At 32.0% G+C, this 19,409-nt stretch overlaps 2 protein-coding genes across 3 annotated transcripts; both read right to left on the reverse strand.

Annotated features, from left to right (window-relative positions):
* Nucleotides 1-1,898: 1,898 nt before the first annotated feature.
* Nucleotides 1,899-5,186, reverse strand: LOC114162970 (agamous-like MADS-box protein MADS9). 2 transcript variants are annotated; one of them, XM_085666200.1, is made up of 7 exons: nt 4,836-5,186; nt 4,629-4,695; nt 4,067-4,128; nt 3,860-3,959; nt 3,729-3,762; nt 3,270-3,314; nt 1,899-2,125 (listed from the first exon to the last, which is right to left on the reverse strand). In XM_085666200.1, exons 1-6 carry the CDS (start codon nt 5,021-5,023, stop codon nt 3,289-3,291), a joined length of 477 nt encoding a protein of 158 aa, XP_085522326.1. In that variant the 5' UTR covers nt 5,024-5,186; the 3' UTR covers nt 1,899-2,125; nt 3,270-3,288. The 2 variants fall into 2 exon arrangements, with proteins under 2 accessions (XP_085522326.1, XP_027902798.1); XM_028046997.2 differs by having other exon boundaries at nt 3,733-3,762; nt 4,836-5,180.
* A 7,662-nt stretch (nt 5,187-12,848) lies between these two features.
* Nucleotides 12,849-16,310, reverse strand: PTAC6 (plastid transcriptionally active 6). Its single transcript, XM_028045970.2, has 6 exons — nt 15,727-16,310; nt 15,557-15,625; nt 15,296-15,400; nt 14,587-14,706; nt 13,422-13,511; nt 12,849-13,341 (listed from the first exon to the last, which is right to left on the reverse strand). The coding sequence occupies exons 1-6, from the start codon at nt 16,210-16,212 to the stop codon at nt 13,225-13,227; spliced, it is 987 nt and encodes a 328-aa protein (XP_027901771.1). The 5' UTR covers nt 16,213-16,310; the 3' UTR covers nt 12,849-13,224.
* Nucleotides 16,311-19,409: the final 3,099 nt, after the last annotated feature.

Here is a 19,409-nt window from a genome sequence, read left to right on the forward strand (position 1 = left end):
TTTTACATTTTTTTTATAAAATACAGGAACAAAATTGGTCCTCACTTTGAAGCATGTTTTATCTAAACAAGAACGTAGTTAACCTTTAACCTCATATAATATGTATTGAAAATATATTGCTATAAATATAAAAAATAATCTATCATATTAAGTAGATTGTTTAAAAATATTGTTTGTAAAATTAAAAACACAATGGGAATTATAAATTTTACACATAATGTTAAATTTTTTTTAATGATAATATAGATAAATATTATAGACTTTAACGATGATATTATAATAAACTTTCATATTTAACTATTATAAACAATATTATCAAATGAAAATATTATTAAATTAAATTTCAAAATAATTATATAATGTCACTATTTAATATATATATATATATATATATATATATATATTAATGATTCATTATTGAATAATTAAATGCACTTATTATCAATTAATCTAAAGTAAGATGAAGGAGTAAAATCAACAGTATCCTTATTATAATGAAAGTTGAACTTAACAAGACTGTGTACTTAACTTATGTTATCAATAAAATTATAGGGACAAATATGAATAAATATAAAACTTAGAGGATGATGTTAATATTAGTGGTGGAAAAACTTGCTTAATTAGGAAATAAAAAATTTGATCTGCAAAACTATAATTAGATGAAAAAAAGCATAAAAATAAGTATCATTAACAAATGAAATTCGATACCTTTAAAGATAGTAAAAAAGAATAGAAAATTATCGACAAGATAAAAATATTTCGGAAAAAACCCTGTAACAAATTTTTTCTTACATTAAATGATAACTAAACATTTTATCTATTCCATTATTTCCAAATTATTATATCTGTTTAAAAGAAATTAAATAAATAAATTTTTGGATATTTTGTCTCATTATAAATAACACTTCCTTCATATAGGTCTCCACATGTTGGGTGAGATCATGTAAGTGAGTCTTCATTAGATTAGTCACCGTATATTTCAAAGTTTGTTCGACCAATTTAGCTTGTACTTTAAGAACTTCAACTTGGAATATGATGTTCATATCATTCTTTCCCTCTTTAAAAGGTTTTATCAAATTCGATAAAGGACAATGATATTTTGATAAATTTCTATTACAACTTGAGGTGACATCTTTTAAATGATTTTTAAATATAGAGAAATGAGAAAATAGAAAAATAGAAAATCATTTAGAAGATATTACCTTAAGTTATAAAAGAAAATTGTCAAAATTTAATGGTTAAAAGAAATCATTTTCCTTCGATAAATCATCACCTACATCAAAAGAAGAAATATTAATCATATTAAAAATATTACTTACATCATTCTTACTTGACAAATATAGTTTGTAGGCATTATCATTATTCTCTGCAAATATTTGAAAATAAATGTTTCCTCTTAGTTAAGTTTAGACATCGTTAATAATGAAAACTATTTTTTCACTTCTTGCACAAACTTATCTTTATATAAAGAAATAGGAGTCCAGATTTCTTTACTGGATATTTTAGTGTTGTTTTCTAATGAGAATTAAAATTACATTATATTGGTATTTTAAAATTTCAAATTACCATCAATATATTTTGATATTCCATAAAAGGAACCAAAAAAAACAAATTCGAAAATGATATGTAATGGTAACATATCCAAAAAGTTAAAAGATTAAAACCATAAATAAATAATTTGAAAGGGTTAGTCAAAAAATAAAAAATTGATATGTAGCGACACACACACACACATATATATATATATATATATATATATATATATATATATATATATATATATTGTGTCATTTAATTATTTTATATATCAAAAGTTTTAATTATTACTATATAGTCATCTTAATACATTGACAAATATTAATCTAACTCATTAACATTATATCATGAATCACAAAACATACTAATTAATAGTGTTATATAATCCAAATTCAATCATCATGGTATAACAAGTTTCAGAGTCTATAATAAATAGATGGAAATAGGACATTATATAAGTTATACAAGGCTTTCACCAGAATTAATTTCACAACAGCAGCCATTAATCTACATTATATAGGAATTGATCATATTGTCAAATCCACTGTCCATGCATGTTTCCAACGCTTTCTAATGCCAAATGTTGTTGCTGTAAAACACATACACAACATTTAAAATAAGTGTTAGTTTCATAGTTCATGAACTTTTCTGTAAGGACTATGCTATAAATTTCCTTCACGAGATGATAATAGCTAGCTAATATATCTATTAAGATGTGAGACAAGTATAGAAAATGTGATAAAAGATAGAAATAAATGATTTATAAGTTTTGCTTCTGATCTGGTGATGAAGTGTCATATGTATATATTCATGAGTAACATATAGAAGTGCCTCATAAATAGGCTTATATAAAGCGATTTTTTAAGGTAATATAGGTTTTTTATTCATGAGTAATAAGCTTACTTATTTTTTAAAAAAACTATCTTTTAAATTTCAATTAATATGATTATCCCAAAATAAAAAGATTGCTTCTGATTTTATAAGACAAGTTTGTATTATTGTATTTTTTTTTTATATGAAAACCACAAAATTCAATTTGTTCTTCAACTACAAATGACGCAAAATGAATGCACCTAACAAATTAAAATTAAAAACAAAAATCTAATACGTATCAATTTTTTTTCCTGGTTGTTCATGGAGCTTGATCAGTGTTCACACAAATTTCACAATGTATAAGATCCTTTTCAGTATTACCATCAATTTGATAATAGGTTAAATTTTACAACTTAAAATAGTTAAAAATGCGGCAACCTTTATCTCACAAATGAAAAACACTACTTTAGCAAAAATAAATTGATTTAATTTAAAAGATTTTTTTTGGCAAAAATAGTTTAAAAAAAAATAAGTACAATTTAAATAATTTCTTTATATCTCTCTTTGCATTCATTCTCTTATCTCTTTTTTTCTTTCTATAAATACAGTATTTCATATAAAAATCTTCAACTTTATTTAGTTCATCCACATCAAGCCTCTCTCATCCCTCTATGAGATTTCTTTTCACAATCACAAATAACTTTGAATTCAAATCATGCAAATTATTATTTTTAATCATATGCTCCAAAATACACACACATATATAATATATAAATGTAATTAAGTTTAGAAAACTTGAAGAGAAATGCATTTTAGTTAAAAATCAAACACACTATTAAACATATATGATACCAATGATATGGATACAAATTAGAAATATGAGTGTTAGAATTAATGCACGCACACAGGTTGCAACTTACCAGAAGGAAATTGAGTTCCTTATTTTGCTCCTCCAAAATCTTGCCCTGACCAATATCAAAATATATCAAAGGTATTAAACAATAGTATATGTAATACTTTTATATATTATGATTATGATACCAGATATGTCAACAGCACCAAGTGAAAATAATTAATTATCACAAAAGATAAGAATAACATACAGAAATCAATATTTCTTATTTAAAAAGGTAGATATATTGGACTTATGACGATGAACTCTTCATCGTATACAGTGTTAAAAAAACGAGTCATGTTTCTTTACTGGTTTTTTTGTGCTGTTTTTTGCTGAGTATTAAAAGTATACTGTATTAATATTTTAAATATTCTTTTAATATATTTTAAAATGTTAAAATTAGTGATAATTAGTGTATTATAAAGACACAATAGAGAAACAGCACAAAAAATCACATAGAATCCAAATTCGAAAAAAAACCTACGTACATTTCTCTTGAACATCCTGTGCACTTCCACCTGTGGCACAAACAAGACAAGGTTTGAGGAAACTTGTTTTCTGTGTTTCATATGTTTCATAACCAACAATGAAATGTAATCATTAAAATATGATTGCCTTTTTCTCACGGACGCCATTGAGGCCATTTTCAAGGGCATCCTCCAGAGCCATCAGTTCCTTGTAATTCAGTGACGTAATGTCCTCCCCTTTCAAGTGCCTGAAATATAAATATATACACTTAATCAGTAATAATTAATTAAGAGATGACGTTGGATATATACATATAATCAAGGTGCAATAATTAATGTTTATTTACACATTTACCTGAGCTCAATTTGCATGCTGTCATTCTCCTTTTTGAGTCTATCGATTTCATTGCTGAGGTTCTGCAGTGAGTTCAACAACAATATTGTGTAAACTCCTAGCTCAGAAAGAAAGACAAAAAAAATGGAGTTGAAAGGAAAATTTATCAAATAAATGAACATTATTTGCAGTAGATCTGGGTCTAGCTAGTGGCTGGTTTGAATATGTCAGTGAAGAAACGTGTAGTCAAGAGAGAGATCCATCGACCTAGCTAGGAATAGAGACATATTTGTCACATCTTTGTATACCATTCAGCTTTTGAAACTTTTGCAAAGAAAAGGAATTAAGCGAGTTCATAATATTGTTTTATAGTCAGATCTGTTCATAAAGACACATAGGAAAACAGCGTACATGTTCCAAATCTAGATCTAATCACAGAATCACTGGTTCTTGGAACTGAACATATTTTAAGAAAAACAACAACATATATGCATGTTTGGCATCCCAGAGGGAAATCAAACAAAAACTACTTAGTTTGTTCTTCATAAAGAAGAAAAAAAACCTAGCTATGTATATAATATACCTCATGTTTGGCATCCCAGAGGGTCTTCCCAGAGGCTCTTTGGTATCTGTCTAGGATGTCAATCAACCTTAACCAATGAAAAGATCCAAGTTACAAACCAGAAAGAAAAATATGTGAGTTATTCTGCACTGTTCTTGATGAAACAAAAAGAAAAGCAGGAATCTAGAAAAGCAAAGATGAAGAAGTGAAAGAAGTCCTTATAATTACGTGGTGGAGGGGCTGATGTATTCGTGCATCTTTCCAGAGGCACCAAAGATGATAAGGGAAACTTGAGCATCACAAAGAACACTAATTTCCTTTGCCTTCTTGAGGATCCCGTTCTTCCTCTTGGAATATGTAACTTGCCTGTTGCTTGAGTTCTCAATCCTTTTGATCTCAATCTTACCCCTCCCCATCTCTCACAAACTCTCTCAACCTTTCTCTTCTTTATTTTCTCTCTATCCCTTTTGTTTCTTAATAACTGCAGTGAATGAAGAAGTGGGGAGAAAAAGAGGGTATATAGCAAGCACCAAGAAAAGTAATAGCGGAGCATTCCATTATGGGTTTGTGGATGAACAACTTTCTCAGTGGCACAGAAAGAAAGTGTTTGTTTAAGGGTTTGTGACAAAGCCAATTCAACTGCATGCCTTTATTTCACGTTTATTAATCTGGTTTTGTGTAATTTCTTGGTGATCCATTTTCTTAACCCTTGGTTATTCCTTTGCAATGAGTTTCCAAGAGTACGTACGTAGGTGGATTTTTATTAGGGTTTAATTAAGTGGTGTGAGTGATTAAGTTTTCTAGGGTTTGAATGACAGGTAGTGGAAACTGGTTGTGGGGTGCTCAACCATCAAATCGAAAGGAAAGGATTATTATTCCCATTTGTGTGCAAGGAATAAAAGCTTTTTAAAGTAATGTGTAAAAGGGTATAGGGGAAAACAATGAAAATGTTGCAACCACAATGGAAAGGAGAAGGCTCAAGCTTATCCATCAAATTAATGGAAGACCATAGATATGATGAATTGGAGTTTGGGCAAAGCATGCACTACTAAATGGTGACTCCCTAACTGGAGCCTCTGATTTGAAAGCTGTGGTTGGTAGAAACTGCAACCCTCAAATCACTACCTAGATATGCTTGACATGACAAACTCAAGAGGGAGAAGTTATATATATATATATATATATATATATCACCACAGGTATATATCTTGCATGCTTGCTGGTAATAGTTAAGAATTGAATTTTAAATTTAATTAGTTTCGTAAAATTGGATTGTAAAATAAAGTTTGTAACTGTGAATTGATATTATTTTTAGTCGATGTAAGACTTTTAACATATTTCCTCACATCGAACTATATATATCTTGAATGTGAGACTAAATATTAGTAAGTGATCTGATATAACGACTCATAGTAAATAGAACAATAAATTCAATAAAATACAATTTTGTTAGAATACCCTAAAATATATAACTATAATATTATGTTAAGAAGTTAACTTTAAACTTAATATAAAAAAATCCACTTGTAAAATGAAATTTAGGTTAGCTTATATCCTATAAATTGATTAAATTGTTTTAAATACTCTTTTAAGTCTATGTTTATGTTTAGCGAGTCACATTTTTGATGAATAAGGGAGGTATATGTAAATAGTAATGGATGTTAAAATTTGTTAGGTTAAACAATGTGACAGAAACAACACTTGGAGAAAAGCTGCAACAAAAGGGGAAAAAAAATACTGAAGTGACAAGAATTAGAGTTGGGTGTTGGTAAATACAATTTTGTTTCATCACATTGAGAAGTTAAAAATATTATGCAGAAGTGTTTCATTAATTTGGTCAAACGCGTGGAACATTTTAGAGCATATATGCGTATTCGACCCACCTTCTTTAATTGGAGTTAATAAGTGGGTCTCACTCATAAATAACTGTTTTTTATCTTTGTCGATTAAAAAACAGTTCAGAAAACAGTAAAACATTCACTTGAATCAATGCTTAGTAATCTCAAGATAACTTTTTGAAGTTCTGTTTTTTATTATTAATATTAAAAAACACTGTACTTTTGACTATTGTTGTAAATAGAAGATCGACATAACATGTACTTCTTCTCATTTTGTGTCCCTAACACAAATAACACAAAAGCTCAAAAGCTTGCAAAAGAACCCGAATTTCTCCAACATACCTGCAAGCACCGAAAAAAGAAATTATTTACCTTATGTTTGGATCGAGCATTTCAACAATGCTTAGAAATTGAAATGTTTTGTATTTGAATTGTTTGTAATTAAATTCCATTCATTTTTCAAATAACTTGTTTGGATAAGGAAATTAAAATACCTTACATTTCAATTTCTTGTTTGAAAAAAAAAATTGAATTTATTGTAAGATAAAATTTAATTTTAACAATATTTATTTTACGCTTAATTATGTTTTGAGTTCATGATAAATTTAGAAATATGCTCGACAACATAGATGGGTCGGGCAGACCGAACTACGCAACCGGATTGGTTAGATCCAATGACCCACCCAAACTGGACCGACTGGGAAGAGCAGATAGGTTGGGTGGCCCAATGATCTAGAGGCCTAACGGCCCATACTGCACGATTGTATCGTCAAGTTCATCAACATGGCCTGGTTCAGCCTGTCTAGGTCATTGGCCTAATGCTCCAAATGGGTTTGACGACCTGAATGGGCCCGACGATCAAAGCGGGCCTGACGACCTGGACGGGCCCAACGAGCTGGATGAGCCCAACAATCCGGACGGGGCCGAATACCTGGACGATTCTAAATACCCGAACGAGTTCAACGACCCGGACAGGCCCGTACACCCAAACCAGCTCGAAGACCCGGACGGGTCCAACGACTAAGATGGGCCCGAGGACCCAGACAGGCCCGACGACTCAGATGGGCCCGACGACCTGGACAAGCCCGACGACCCAGAAGGGCCCAAGACTCGAACGGGCCCGACAACTCATACGAGCCCGTTCAAACTGTCGGGCCCGTCCAGATAGTCTGGCCCGTACGAGTTGTCTGGCACGTTCGGGTTGTCGGGCACGTTCGGGTCGTCGTGCCCGTTCGGATCATCTAGAATATGAAGTTGAGTGAGAAGAATTTCAAATTCCACCTATTTTGAGGGTATTTGAATTTCTACTAATTTAACTAATTGAAATCCTTCAAAAAAATGTTTGCATTTGAAATGCTTTTTAATTTCTCTATCCAAACAAAGCATTTCATTACAAAGAAATCTAAATTCTTCAAAAAAATGAATTGCTTCGTTAAAATACTCTATCCAAACACACTCTTAGGGTTTCACAAAAGAAACAATAATTAATATACACTCTGCTGTATTCGTTGGAATACTTACGTCGAATAGAGATAAGGTCAATTCACAATATATAAGTGAGATGCAAACCTCACCTTGTAAGTTGGTTTTGTGAGATTGAGTTAGGCTTAAAACCCACTTCTAACATCGTCATTGCAAAATGCATTCTAACTAAATTCAACTTGTCATTAATATATTTTTTTGCCAAATTGAAAGTTAAAACCAGATAAATTATACTTTTTTTCTTTTCATTTTAAATAGTCTTAAAGTTAAACCATTTCTTATTTTTAAGGAACGAACAAAACTAGTTTTTTTCATTTGTAAAAAATCTCTTCTTTTTAAACTTGTTCCATTAAATTGTTTATGTAGTAGAATTTTTAAGAAGTATGATCGAAGTTTTATTTTATTTTTACTGAGTATTCTTTCATGTACAGTATAATATCCAAATATGTTCCACTGTTAGAATAGTTATTATAACGTCCCATTTAATTATTAAGCGAAATTGAAAGAAATGTCACACAAAGACAGTACAATAGCGCAGTCCTGAGGTCCTTAACACAATCCCTACAAACTGGGCACACCACGATGCCAATGGGAAACCAGATAAAAGTCTAATAGATGAGGGTAGAATAGTAAAGCATAAAGCAATACACGAGTCATAGCCCTAAAGAAAACCCATGAAGAAAATAAAGTCCAACCCAGATGGCTAAGCAGTGGAACCGTCATTTCCTTGTTGACCGCGAGAATCTCGCCCATCTGCTCCCATCAATTAAATTGACGATCATCACAAGAAAGAAGAGCCACATACAAGACAACCATACAACAAACAAGGTAAGCTAGAGTAAAACAGTTCATCAAGTATATACATATCATCACCCAATCCAAGCATTTCATATATCATCCAAACATGTTCTGACTTCTCAAACAATACACTAGACCCTGACTCGACTCATCCGGATACATATAGTCTGGTCGGATTCAGCAGATGCTTGCACTTGTGGTGAATATCTCTGCTCACCCCCGAGCTATGTGTTACAAGTGTTACAATGAATCATTTTCCCTCACCACAAGATTAGCCCTTAATGAGTTTTGGGCCTCCTGCTACTCTCACCACAGGAGTCAGTCCGCTCTAAATGAGACCAACTGACTCCTTAGAGTGTCAGGATGCAACCTTACCTTGAATCTTTACTAGACTATACAGATGGGGCACCATCATGAACACCCACTAACAGGGGTCATGGAATTACGTCCCGACCACTGAAGCGCAACCCCGAAGGCCTCACCTAGATGCTCCAAGGAATTACATACTGACACAGACCAAAATCATACATCAAAAATCAGAGAACACTAATCATGCTTACAATTTCATACCAACCTTTGAAAATGAATCCTCATTCGTATCACATGTTGAACCCATACCACTGGTCATTACCACCCCATGAGTATAGGGCCTCATCCTATAACAATATCATGCCTATTTAATTTTCCAACCTATTCATTGATTTCACATGCCAAGATCCCTCAATCGTATTTATCCAATTTATAATACAGAACATACCATGCCTTTCACTTCACAGACTTCATACATCATACAAAACACATCACAAACCAACAATACAATTACCAATTTAACAAAGTCATCCAACCTGCAGCGTATCTCGCTCAAGCCAAGAGCCCTCGCTCAGGCGAGAGGGGTACTCTCGCTTAGGCTATAGACTCTCGCTTAGGAGAGATCGCGACTAGTGTTGGGACTTTCTCGCAGGATCGCTTAAACGAGTCCTGGCTCGCCTGAGCGAGACAACCTCTCGCCCAACAGTGAGGTCTCTCGCCTGGGCTAAACCACAACAACATTCCAGGCCTTCACTCCTCCTCACTTAGGCAAGTGGCTCTCATTTGAGCGAGACTGACCTCGCTCAAAACCAGAGTCCTCCGCCTGGGCGAGGGTTCGCGAAACCCTTGGTTTGCACCTGCAAGTCTCGCCTGGGCGAGATTGACAGATCTCGCCACTGCTTCTCCTGCAACAGTCACATGCTCGCACCCAAATAACAGTACATGTCGTTCACGCATTCAACAAATCATACAGTGCATACAACATCCAACAAACTCTAACTCATTCAGAAAACAATCAAAACTCCGACTCTAACTTCCCCGTACCTAGAAAAGCTTAGTAGAGACCCAGACGGCACGACCACGAGCACAACAGTTCTAAGGATGAACTATGGGGCTGAAAACAGGGTGGAACGGAACCAGAAGATGGAGTTAACAGAGGCTCTTAACTGCAATTACGAAAAAGGTGAAAAGGAACCAGTACGAACAAGAAGGAATACTTACATGGAGTAACAAGCTCTCTTAGCTCAACGTGACAGTGAAAGCAAACCCTAACAGAGGGGTTGACGGCTGCAGTCCTAGGTTCTATGAAAATTAGTGGGGAGTGTGACTTAGGGCAACGAAAAATGGTTTTATCTACTGGGCCAGCCCTTAGGCCCACTTAAAAGGACACCCCCTCAAATTTAGGATAGAAAGAAACAAAATATTCTTAATGGGCCTTACAGTTATTGTTGAAATTTAAGTGTTTATTAAATTAAGAACAATCTCATGAAATATAACTATAACTTAATGCAATGATGATTTTGAAATAAATTATAATTTATGCCATCATTAATTAAAAATAACTAACTATTTTTATTTGTCTTAGGACCATTTATAATCGATATGTTATCAACTATAAATTTTTACACCTATTTTACTAAGGTTTAATTACTTTATTTTTAGTTTCATTATTTTATTTATTCTTTTGATCCTATTGTTAATACAAGATTGAACCAAGTAGCTTACTTTTTAAAAATACATGGTTATTTTTTATTTAATCAATAATTTAACAAATAAATATCGATGATTTTTAATTTATGTAGAATATAATTTATAATTAACCACGTCAATTTTAACATAACAATAGGTTATATTGTTAAGAAATAAATAACTTAATTAAAATTTGTAAGAATTACATTGGGGAATTCGAATAAATATTTTACTAATAGAAAAAATCATTTAAATAAAATAAATTAATAATAATATAATAATAATAATAAATTAACATATAATTGGTCAAACCAAAACTTCATATTTTTAAATACGTTAGATTCAGACCTACTAAAATTTACTGTAACCTCTTTTTACTCCTAATAATTATTAGCTCAAACTCTAAATATTAATATTGTAAGTGAATTTTACTGTAACAAATGGAGCGTAAAAAGTCAAAATGAATTTGCGAAAACAAATGCGTGTTCACATTTTTTTTGCAAATAGCACAAAATCATGAAATTATAATTATAAAAAAATTATTAATAATTTCTACGATTTAGTTTGAAATAGTTTTTAATTACTTTGTAGATAATTTTTATTTATTTAATTTAAAGGAAAATATTAAATTTAAAAAATACATATTAAATAAGAAAATGGTTACATTAAAAAAAATCACTTTAAAGGATAAAATTAGAAAAAAAATGTGAAAAAAATAAATAAATTTTCTTTACCGGTAAAGATTAGTTGTTAGTTTTTTAAGTTGAATCTACCATCTCTTTTTTTTTTTCTAAGCTCATCAAACTAACTTGAACCGAACCCTAGATCTTTCTCTCCATTTCCTTTCATCTAAAAACTAAATTACCTTATGACTCCTACATTTTTTGTTATCGGTTAAAAATACTGAGAATCACAAAATTCAGTAGAGTAGATGAATTTGAAGTGATAAAAAATGCATTTGACATTCAAATAAGTATTCAATCAATCTGACGTATTTGAAAAAAAGTTGTTCAACAAACACAGAAATGAGAGTTTTGTGGTTAAATTTTGAAGAAACATGGTGATTTGAATCCACAAAATGTTATTGAATATCAGTATTATCTAACAGGTCAGTGCAGGAGACTTGGATTGTTGTGGTGCAGTGAGCAGAGCAGCCATGAAAAAGAGATTTAGGAAGAACAGCTAGGCTTCACCTACCACCAATCTATATATGTACTTGATTTAGCAGAGAGAACCCTTTTTTTTTTCAACTCTTCAACTTCAATTAACCATTCCAAGTCAATTTCAGAAAGCTGGTTTTGTTTGGGAAGCAACTAAGGTTCTGATTTAACAGCATCTGATCTATATATGCAGGCTAGGAGGCCAAGCATTGTACTCAAAGTTAGTTTACTACTACAGTGTGATCTCCACAATCTGACCTTGGGATAAAGGAAATGTTCCCTGCTTCATTTTTTGCGTGCTACAATTTCAACATCTCACACCTCCATTTCATCTTTTCTACATCTCTTCATTTTTTATAGGCCTGGAATGGTAAGACCTGGAAACATAGGCACACCCTAAAAGGGAATTCAAGAACAGAGATTCTAGTTATACCCAAATAAACATTGCAGCCCTTAGGACCACTTTCACCCTTCACCTGCACTGTTACAACCTTTAGAGCTATATGATTTTGTTTTGTTTTTGTTTTCCAATGAGATTTGTCAGAAGCTATTGACTCGTATTTCATTGAAATGTAGCAGTTTTGTTTTTGTATTATTTGTAATTCGAACCGAGATGTTTGATATTGGGAATTTGAATCTGAGAAATTGTTTAGACTAAAAAAAACTGAAATGGCAATTGTCACTTTACAGATTAAATGTATGAAATAGAACGAGAAATTAACCTTGTGTTTGAAAAATTGAGGATTGATTGTGAAAAAGGTTCATTGAAAAGTAATTAAAGCTCAGGAGAATTAAGAGTCCGTTTGTTTCATCTTTTTTTTTTTTCCACAATAATCTTTTGTTTAATTTAATTGCTTTTAGAAAAGTAATGGGTTTGATTAAGTTCTCTAAAAGTCAATGTTTAATTATTTTAGGTGTTTTTGATCAGATTTAAAAAAAGACAGCAATATTAACTAACTTTCAAATTATTCTAAGTTTGAACTGCGATTACGTTCATTTCTTAATCAATAGCATATATATACATGCATCCGTGAAGAAATATTTTTAATTCAGCGGATTTGATCAGAGTTTGGTGCACAAACCCAGATCTATTTCCCACCCAGATTCCAGACTACATTCAACTGTAGGTGATAACAGCATATTGGAAGATCATTCTCATAGATTACTGAATTCCAACAGCCGAATCTTCATCAAGTTACAACAAATATGCATATGATCAAGCAACTGGCACCAATTTCAGAAATGAAAGCTTGAGTGTAATTGCTTCAATGCGTGCCCAAGTTCGACCTGCTTACCATACCGTGTCTATCCATGAGGCACTCTTGGAATACCTTTTATCACTCAAAACCAGTTGGAAATGCTGAAGTCTCTTAGCTTTTTAAGATGTCTCTCCATTTCTGCTCTGCTAGTCTCCCACTCTTGCCTTTCTATAACTGTCGTTGGATCCTCTTTTTCACTCTGCAGATAAGATGGCATATCAGAGGTATAATGTAAAGATAAATAACAATTAGCAAATGGTTCAGGAAAGAAATACTCACCGCATGTATTATCTTGAAGGAGCTCCCACGATCAGATATAACAAGTAAGTCACTCCTTCTATCTCTTGTTCTTCCTCCTGGTGCTGTTACCTACACAAAGGCCAACTTATGATTAGTGTAAATATTAACATTATGGAAAACTCAATAATGAGTCCCAATTATCTCAAACATAAGCCTGGATGGGGGGGGTGAGTGAGAAGAGAGAAGAAAAAAAAGTATTCCCATGTTTATGAAAAAACTCTCCTTTAAGCACTTTAAGCGACAAGTGAAAGAGCCATGCAAGGCAAAGAAATTCAATCAGAGTAACGAGTTCTAAGTTCTGACACGTCAATTAGATTTCAGCAGTTTTGGTTGGATTCGTAAGTTTCTTAAGGCAGTAAAATGTAAAATATGGTCATGGCCAGAAACTATTAAAACAGTCATCAGTTTTCATAGACATTTTTGATAAATAGTTCACCAGTGACAGTCAGGGAAACTTTATTGTAGCAAGAATTCTAAATTACAGACACTAAAAAAATGTAAAGCCAATAAAATTGGAAAACCCATCTGGAGTTGTCATGCTTATATGCAGTACAAGAAATCATACAGCAATCGATGTACCCCACACAAAAAGCTGTATAAAACACAATGTCAATCTCAGTTCTCGACTAACAATAGAAATTTGCAGAGGTGGAAAGAACATTTCTGAGCCCACATCAGTGGTTTGGGACCTAAGATCTAATATGGGCTTTAATATCATCTTTAAATTTAGACTAGAATTCAGCTCAATCAGACAAAATCTTCTTATAAAGGGAGAACTGCTAAGACTCTATAAGGATTGGATTGGTAATATCTCTAATTGACATGAAATTTGAACACATCTATGCATATAGAAAATAACAGTACAACCTAGAAGTTGGCATGAATCCAAAATTAAACCAGAGCTTTATCATGCGATGGTATTTTTCAGGATTATAACTAAGATCCTAGCGCTATATGCAAGAACATTAGGTTTGAGCAAAGGTTCCAAGAATACAGTGTCTAGCACTGAGAAAGAAATTGGTTAACAGTAAAACAATAAAGGTAATTTAAATTCAACGCTGAGAAAAATAACGAAGACTAGTTCTGCAATTTCCAGCAGAAAATATTCCACAAGCAACTATACTGAGAATAAAAAAAGAGTTACCAAAACTTTAGCTCTGGTAATTGACTTGGTTTTGGAATCAATAACATAAATCTCTTCAAAATCCAGCACAAACTCAGGATCACCCAACCTCCGATTTTTGTAGTGTTTTGTCAAGTATACCTGTGACAGGAAATAAGTTCACTGAGGTTGACATTTTAGCCAAAAACCAAAGAGTGACATTCAGTTAGTAACTATGTTAATTTATTCTTTCTAATGCTTGGACTTGTTGATATAAATTTAGAATCAATTTTTTCTAGACTATGATACCTATAAGCAAAGACGCAAGAAACAACTACCACCCTCAAGGAGAGGGGAAAAAAAATCCTAACACAATGAAAACCAGATCAGAATTTCCACACACACACACACACACAAATCCTAACACAATGAAAACCAGATCAGAATTTCCACACAGACAGATCGCCTACCTACAAGTGGGATAGAACCCTCTTCGAGAGACAACTAAAGTAAAGCTCATCGCCCCACTGGATTCTATGAGAGGATTATTCAGTAATATCTCACAACTCTTGAGACAAACTCTAGAGCATGCAATCCTTCACACAGTCACATTTACTCTTATAATTCGTATATCCATCTCTTATCCCCAATTTTCATTACATTTAATTAACTAAAACACAGAATTGTAAGAAGCACAGTAACTGCAATTGACGTATTAATTGCAGCCTCAAATAGAACAAGCTGTTCATACCTTCAGGATCTCCCTCTCAGTTTTATATAAAGGATCTCGAGGCGCATCAATAGGGGGCTCTGTCACATTGTAGCTTCCGTAATCACTCTGCGCACATCTAATGTACTACACATTTAACCAAAACGACAACATCCATTAAACACATTAAATATTATATACGAAAAATGAATTACTCTAAAAATCATATCCAGAATGATTCCTCGTTGTTTACATTTTACATAGAGAGGGGGGAGAAAACTAATTAAATGAAGTGAAATTTACCTTCTGGGGCATTGGAGCGAGAACCCTGGGAATTGAATAAACATCTGTATCTGGAGGAGTGACATACATCTACGAACAGAGATTCAGTTCAAGTACTCCACGATGAAAAGCTGAAAGCAACGAGAACGAAAAGACAAAGGTGGAACTGGAAGCGTAGTAGGGTTACGAACCTCTCTGAAATCGTAGACGTCGTTGTCGGGGTCGGGGGGCTTGCGGATGAAGAAGTCGCAATCGACGAGGCTGATCTTGTGGAATTCCTCCTCGTTGATTTTGTAGTCGACGACGGTGTCGGAGTTCCAGCCCTGCGTGGAGACGAAGCTGCCACTCTCGACAATGGTGATGTCCTCGTCGGCAGCGACGGCGACAGGGAGGAGGGAGTCGTACTCGATGTCGAAGTCCTTCTTGTTGTCGAGCTCCTCCATTTCGTCCTCCTCCATCTCGTAGTGGTCGGGGCCGGCAGAGTCACCGTCGTCGTCCTCGGCGCGAGTCAGGAAAGGGTTGTGTGGAGACCTGGAAGGCGTGCGAAGGAGAAAAGAGGAGTGGGAAATGGAGAGTGGTTTGAGTTTGAAGGGAAGGAGAGAGCGATGTGAATGGGGATTGAGAGAGAGTGGCGGCGAAGAGAAGAAGAAGGTGGAGGTAGTGGAAGAAGTAGTCATGGTGGTGGTGATGATGGTGGTGGGTTTTGTATAGAGGGTTTAAGGAGGAAAAGAGGAACACAGTGAGTAAGTGTAACTCATGGTGGATAAGATTTGGGGAACGCTGCGTTTTAAGTATGTGTATCTAAAAACTTCTGAAAATCATCACTCGTATGATTAATATCTTAGATGGATATTATTATTTTTTTTTTCTAGAAATGTAACCATTCCACAAAGTTCATAAACTCGTAAACTCCAAAAGAAAAATAAAATATCTCAATTAAAATATACTCATTGTACATATTCAGTTGTCCAAAATATCAGGTTTATATCCAAACAAAATTCAAATAGAAAATAAAAAATTTAAATTCAAACAATGATGTTAAATTCACAACAAAATACAAATATAACATAAGTATTATAGGAATTCTAATTTCAATGATGGAATCAAGTATTTTACAAATAAGGACCAACGATAATTTTAGAAGGAATTTCATCCTCCCCTTATACACCAGAATGGATAGATAGCCTTAAGAATTGTTGTTTCATGGTGAAAGTGTCAAATTGGAGGAATGGGTATCCAACTTTTTATTAAAATGGGATCACTCTCATTGAGAGCAACAAACAAATCAATGTAACCAATTAGATTTTGTGTACAAATAATGTCTGAATGCATATAAATAATGTCTCACGATGATTAATGCATGAAAAATACCTTATTCAATAAAAAACAAATTAACGTGCAAAAATTATGTGAAACAATTAATTATTTTGTGTGATAATGGAATGAATTAAATGTAATAAAATTATAAATTCACAAACAAGTCACAAAAGATAGGTCTAAAGTTACATTCATAATAAAAAGTACTTGGTAAATGTAAAGATATATGTCAGGAATGTATATACGTTGTCTTTCTATTTTCTATTTTGTCTTAGTGTATGTTAGTTTCTTTTATTGTATGGTTATTCATCGTTTTCATATGCCATGTGTTTAATATATAGTTGTTATATCTTCTTTTGTAAACACATTCACACATACGATACATTATAGTTTTGTTTATTTTCTCTCTTATAATTTTATATAATATTAGAGTTATGAGTTAGAGTCCATCGTATTAAGATTTGTATTTGTTGGACATATCATTTCACCTATTATTTGACCACAGTTAATACATAATTTCATGCATGAGATGTATACCTCAACGAGCATGAGACAACTTACTGAAAAAACTAGAGGAGACTGTTATGATATTTAGTTCAAAGAATGATATTTACGTCGTGACGTATTTCTGAAAAAATGAGAAGGTGATTGATAAGTCATGGCATTGATTGTCATAGGATACATGATAAGATAAAAATTGAGTTTTTATAATTCATAACTCCAAAAGGTTCTCACTAATAGAAGTCTCATTTCCTGTCAAATTCATACATATCATCATATTACAAAGTTCATCCTTTCATGGGATAAATTAGGCAAAACCCTTTGAATTCCACATTAATTTTGAATAAGTACTCTTTAATATTCACTAATATTGCATTTAATTTTTGTTATATGAATTATTATTTCATATATTTAATTAAAAGATAAAAATTATAAAGAAAATTCAAAAGATCTTTTAAGAAGATATCACTTATCTAATGTGTATTAATAAATTCATTTAATATATATTAATAAACTCGTTTAATGTGTATAAACAAACTTGTCTATTATATATTAAAATGCTTGTGTCATTAGTGAATGGACAAACTCGTCCAATGTGTGTTAATACACTTGTCTCATCAATGTATGAATATACACGTCTAATATATATTGTTTGACTCATCTAAGATGTAAATGAACAAACTCGTCTAATGCATACTAATATACTTGTCTCACTTGTGTATGGACAAATTCATGTATTATACATTGTTAAACCTGTATAACTTGTGTATGGATAGACTTTACTAACTTGTGTATGGATGGATAGACTCGACTAACCTGTGTATGAATATACTCGTATAATATATTGCTAAACTTGTTTAATCAACATATGGACAATCTCATCTAATATACACGGTGAGGATCATTTAATCAGTGTATGGCATAATTAATTTTAATTTCATCCAAATGTTTATTTTTAATTTAGTTAACAATAAAAAAAATTAAAGTTTTCCAAAAATCAAATTTGTTCTAACCGGTATTTGACGAAATGTCTCCAGGGTGGAGTATATGACTCTTAAAAGTTAAGTTGTTGCTTCCTGGTGAGAAAGCTAAGTTTCAAAGGGGATAAATCATATTTACATACAAATGACTTTTTGATGCCCAAGTCGTCAAGAGTGAAAATATGTATAATATGTACAGTGGCGATACGAGTGTAGAGAGTATGAAAGTGAGAGTTGAGTTTCATAATTAAATATTCAGTACTCCATGTGATGAAAGTATTATATTTTAGGCTTTTTATGTCATGAGTAAAAAAATATATTTAAACAAATTCTTTGGAGTTATTACATAATCAATTTTTATATTGTAATATTTGTGAGATTTAGATAATCAATTATTACATCATAATATATATTAGGTTAAAATATACATTTGGTCATTATTTTGGCTCAATTAAATTTTAATATATATTTTTGTAACCAGGTCTCAATTTTCGTCAATTTTTTTCAATTTAGTTTTATTTGTTAATGCCGTTTAAATAATTAACGGTAATGAACAGTGTCTGTCGCGTGTTACTTTGTGATTCTTTTTTAATTTTTTTTTTAAAAAGTGTGCACGTGTCAATCTAATCGTGTGTCATGGATTAGAGTCAATGTTTTAGATTCATTATTTTTGTTCAATTTAATCTCAATTTTTTTAAATAGAACAATTTTGTTTATTTTTTCAAATGGAGACCAAATTTAATTTTTATATAAATGTTATAATGATATTTTTATTAATTTTTTCTGGTTTATGATTACAATTAATTTAAAATTAGAATAAAATTTGTAAGGATGAAGCCTAATATCACTCATCTAAAAGTTTAAGAGGTTAAAAAGTGATTTTTAAAAATGAAACCCTAAACCACTTCTTAAAAATCACTTTTTCTCAACTTCTTAAACTTTTAGATCAATGGTGTTAGTTCTCATCCTTTAAATTTGTTTTAATTTTAAATTAATTCTAACCTAAATAAAAAATATATTAATAAAAATGTGAATTTTAATAAAAACATCGTTATAACATTTATATAAAATAAAGG

This window comes from Vigna unguiculata, chromosome 9 (assembly GCF_037176805.1).
Source record: "Vigna unguiculata cultivar grain cowpea cultivar isolate G323 ecotype 2 chromosome 9, ASM3717680v1, whole genome shotgun sequence".
Classification (NCBI taxonomy): Eukaryota; Viridiplantae; Streptophyta; class Magnoliopsida; order Fabales; family Fabaceae; genus Vigna; species Vigna unguiculata.

What these genes read in the sequence shown, in the direction of transcription:
- LOC114162970 (XM_028046997.2), bottom strand. Translation starts at nt 5,023, where the DNA reads ATGGGGAGGGGTAAGATTGAGATCAAAAGGATTGAGAACTCAAGCAAC. An exon ending in TCTGGGATGCCAAACATGAG is followed by an intron (nt 4,129 to 4,628) that starts GTATATTATATA and finishes AACTCACTGCAG; the next exon opens with AACCTCAGCAATGAAATCGA. An exon ending in ATGGCGTCCGTGAGAAAAAG is followed by an intron (nt 3,763 to 3,859) that starts GCAATCATATTT and finishes TTTGTGCCACAG; the next exon opens with GTGGAAGTGCACAGGATGTT.
- PTAC6 (XM_028045970.2), bottom strand. Translation starts at nt 16,212, where the DNA reads ATGACTACTTCTTCCACTACCTCCACCTTCTTCTTCTCTTCGCCGCCA. An exon ending in CTGAGAGGGAGATCCTGAAG is followed by an intron (nt 14,707 to 15,295) that starts GTATGAACAGCT and finishes TTCCTGTCACAG; the next exon opens with GTATACTTGACAAAACACTA. An exon ending in CCTTCAAGATAATACATGCG is followed by an intron (nt 13,342 to 13,421) that starts GTGAGTATTTCT and finishes TCTTATCTGCAG; the next exon opens with AGTGAAAAAGAGGATCCAAC.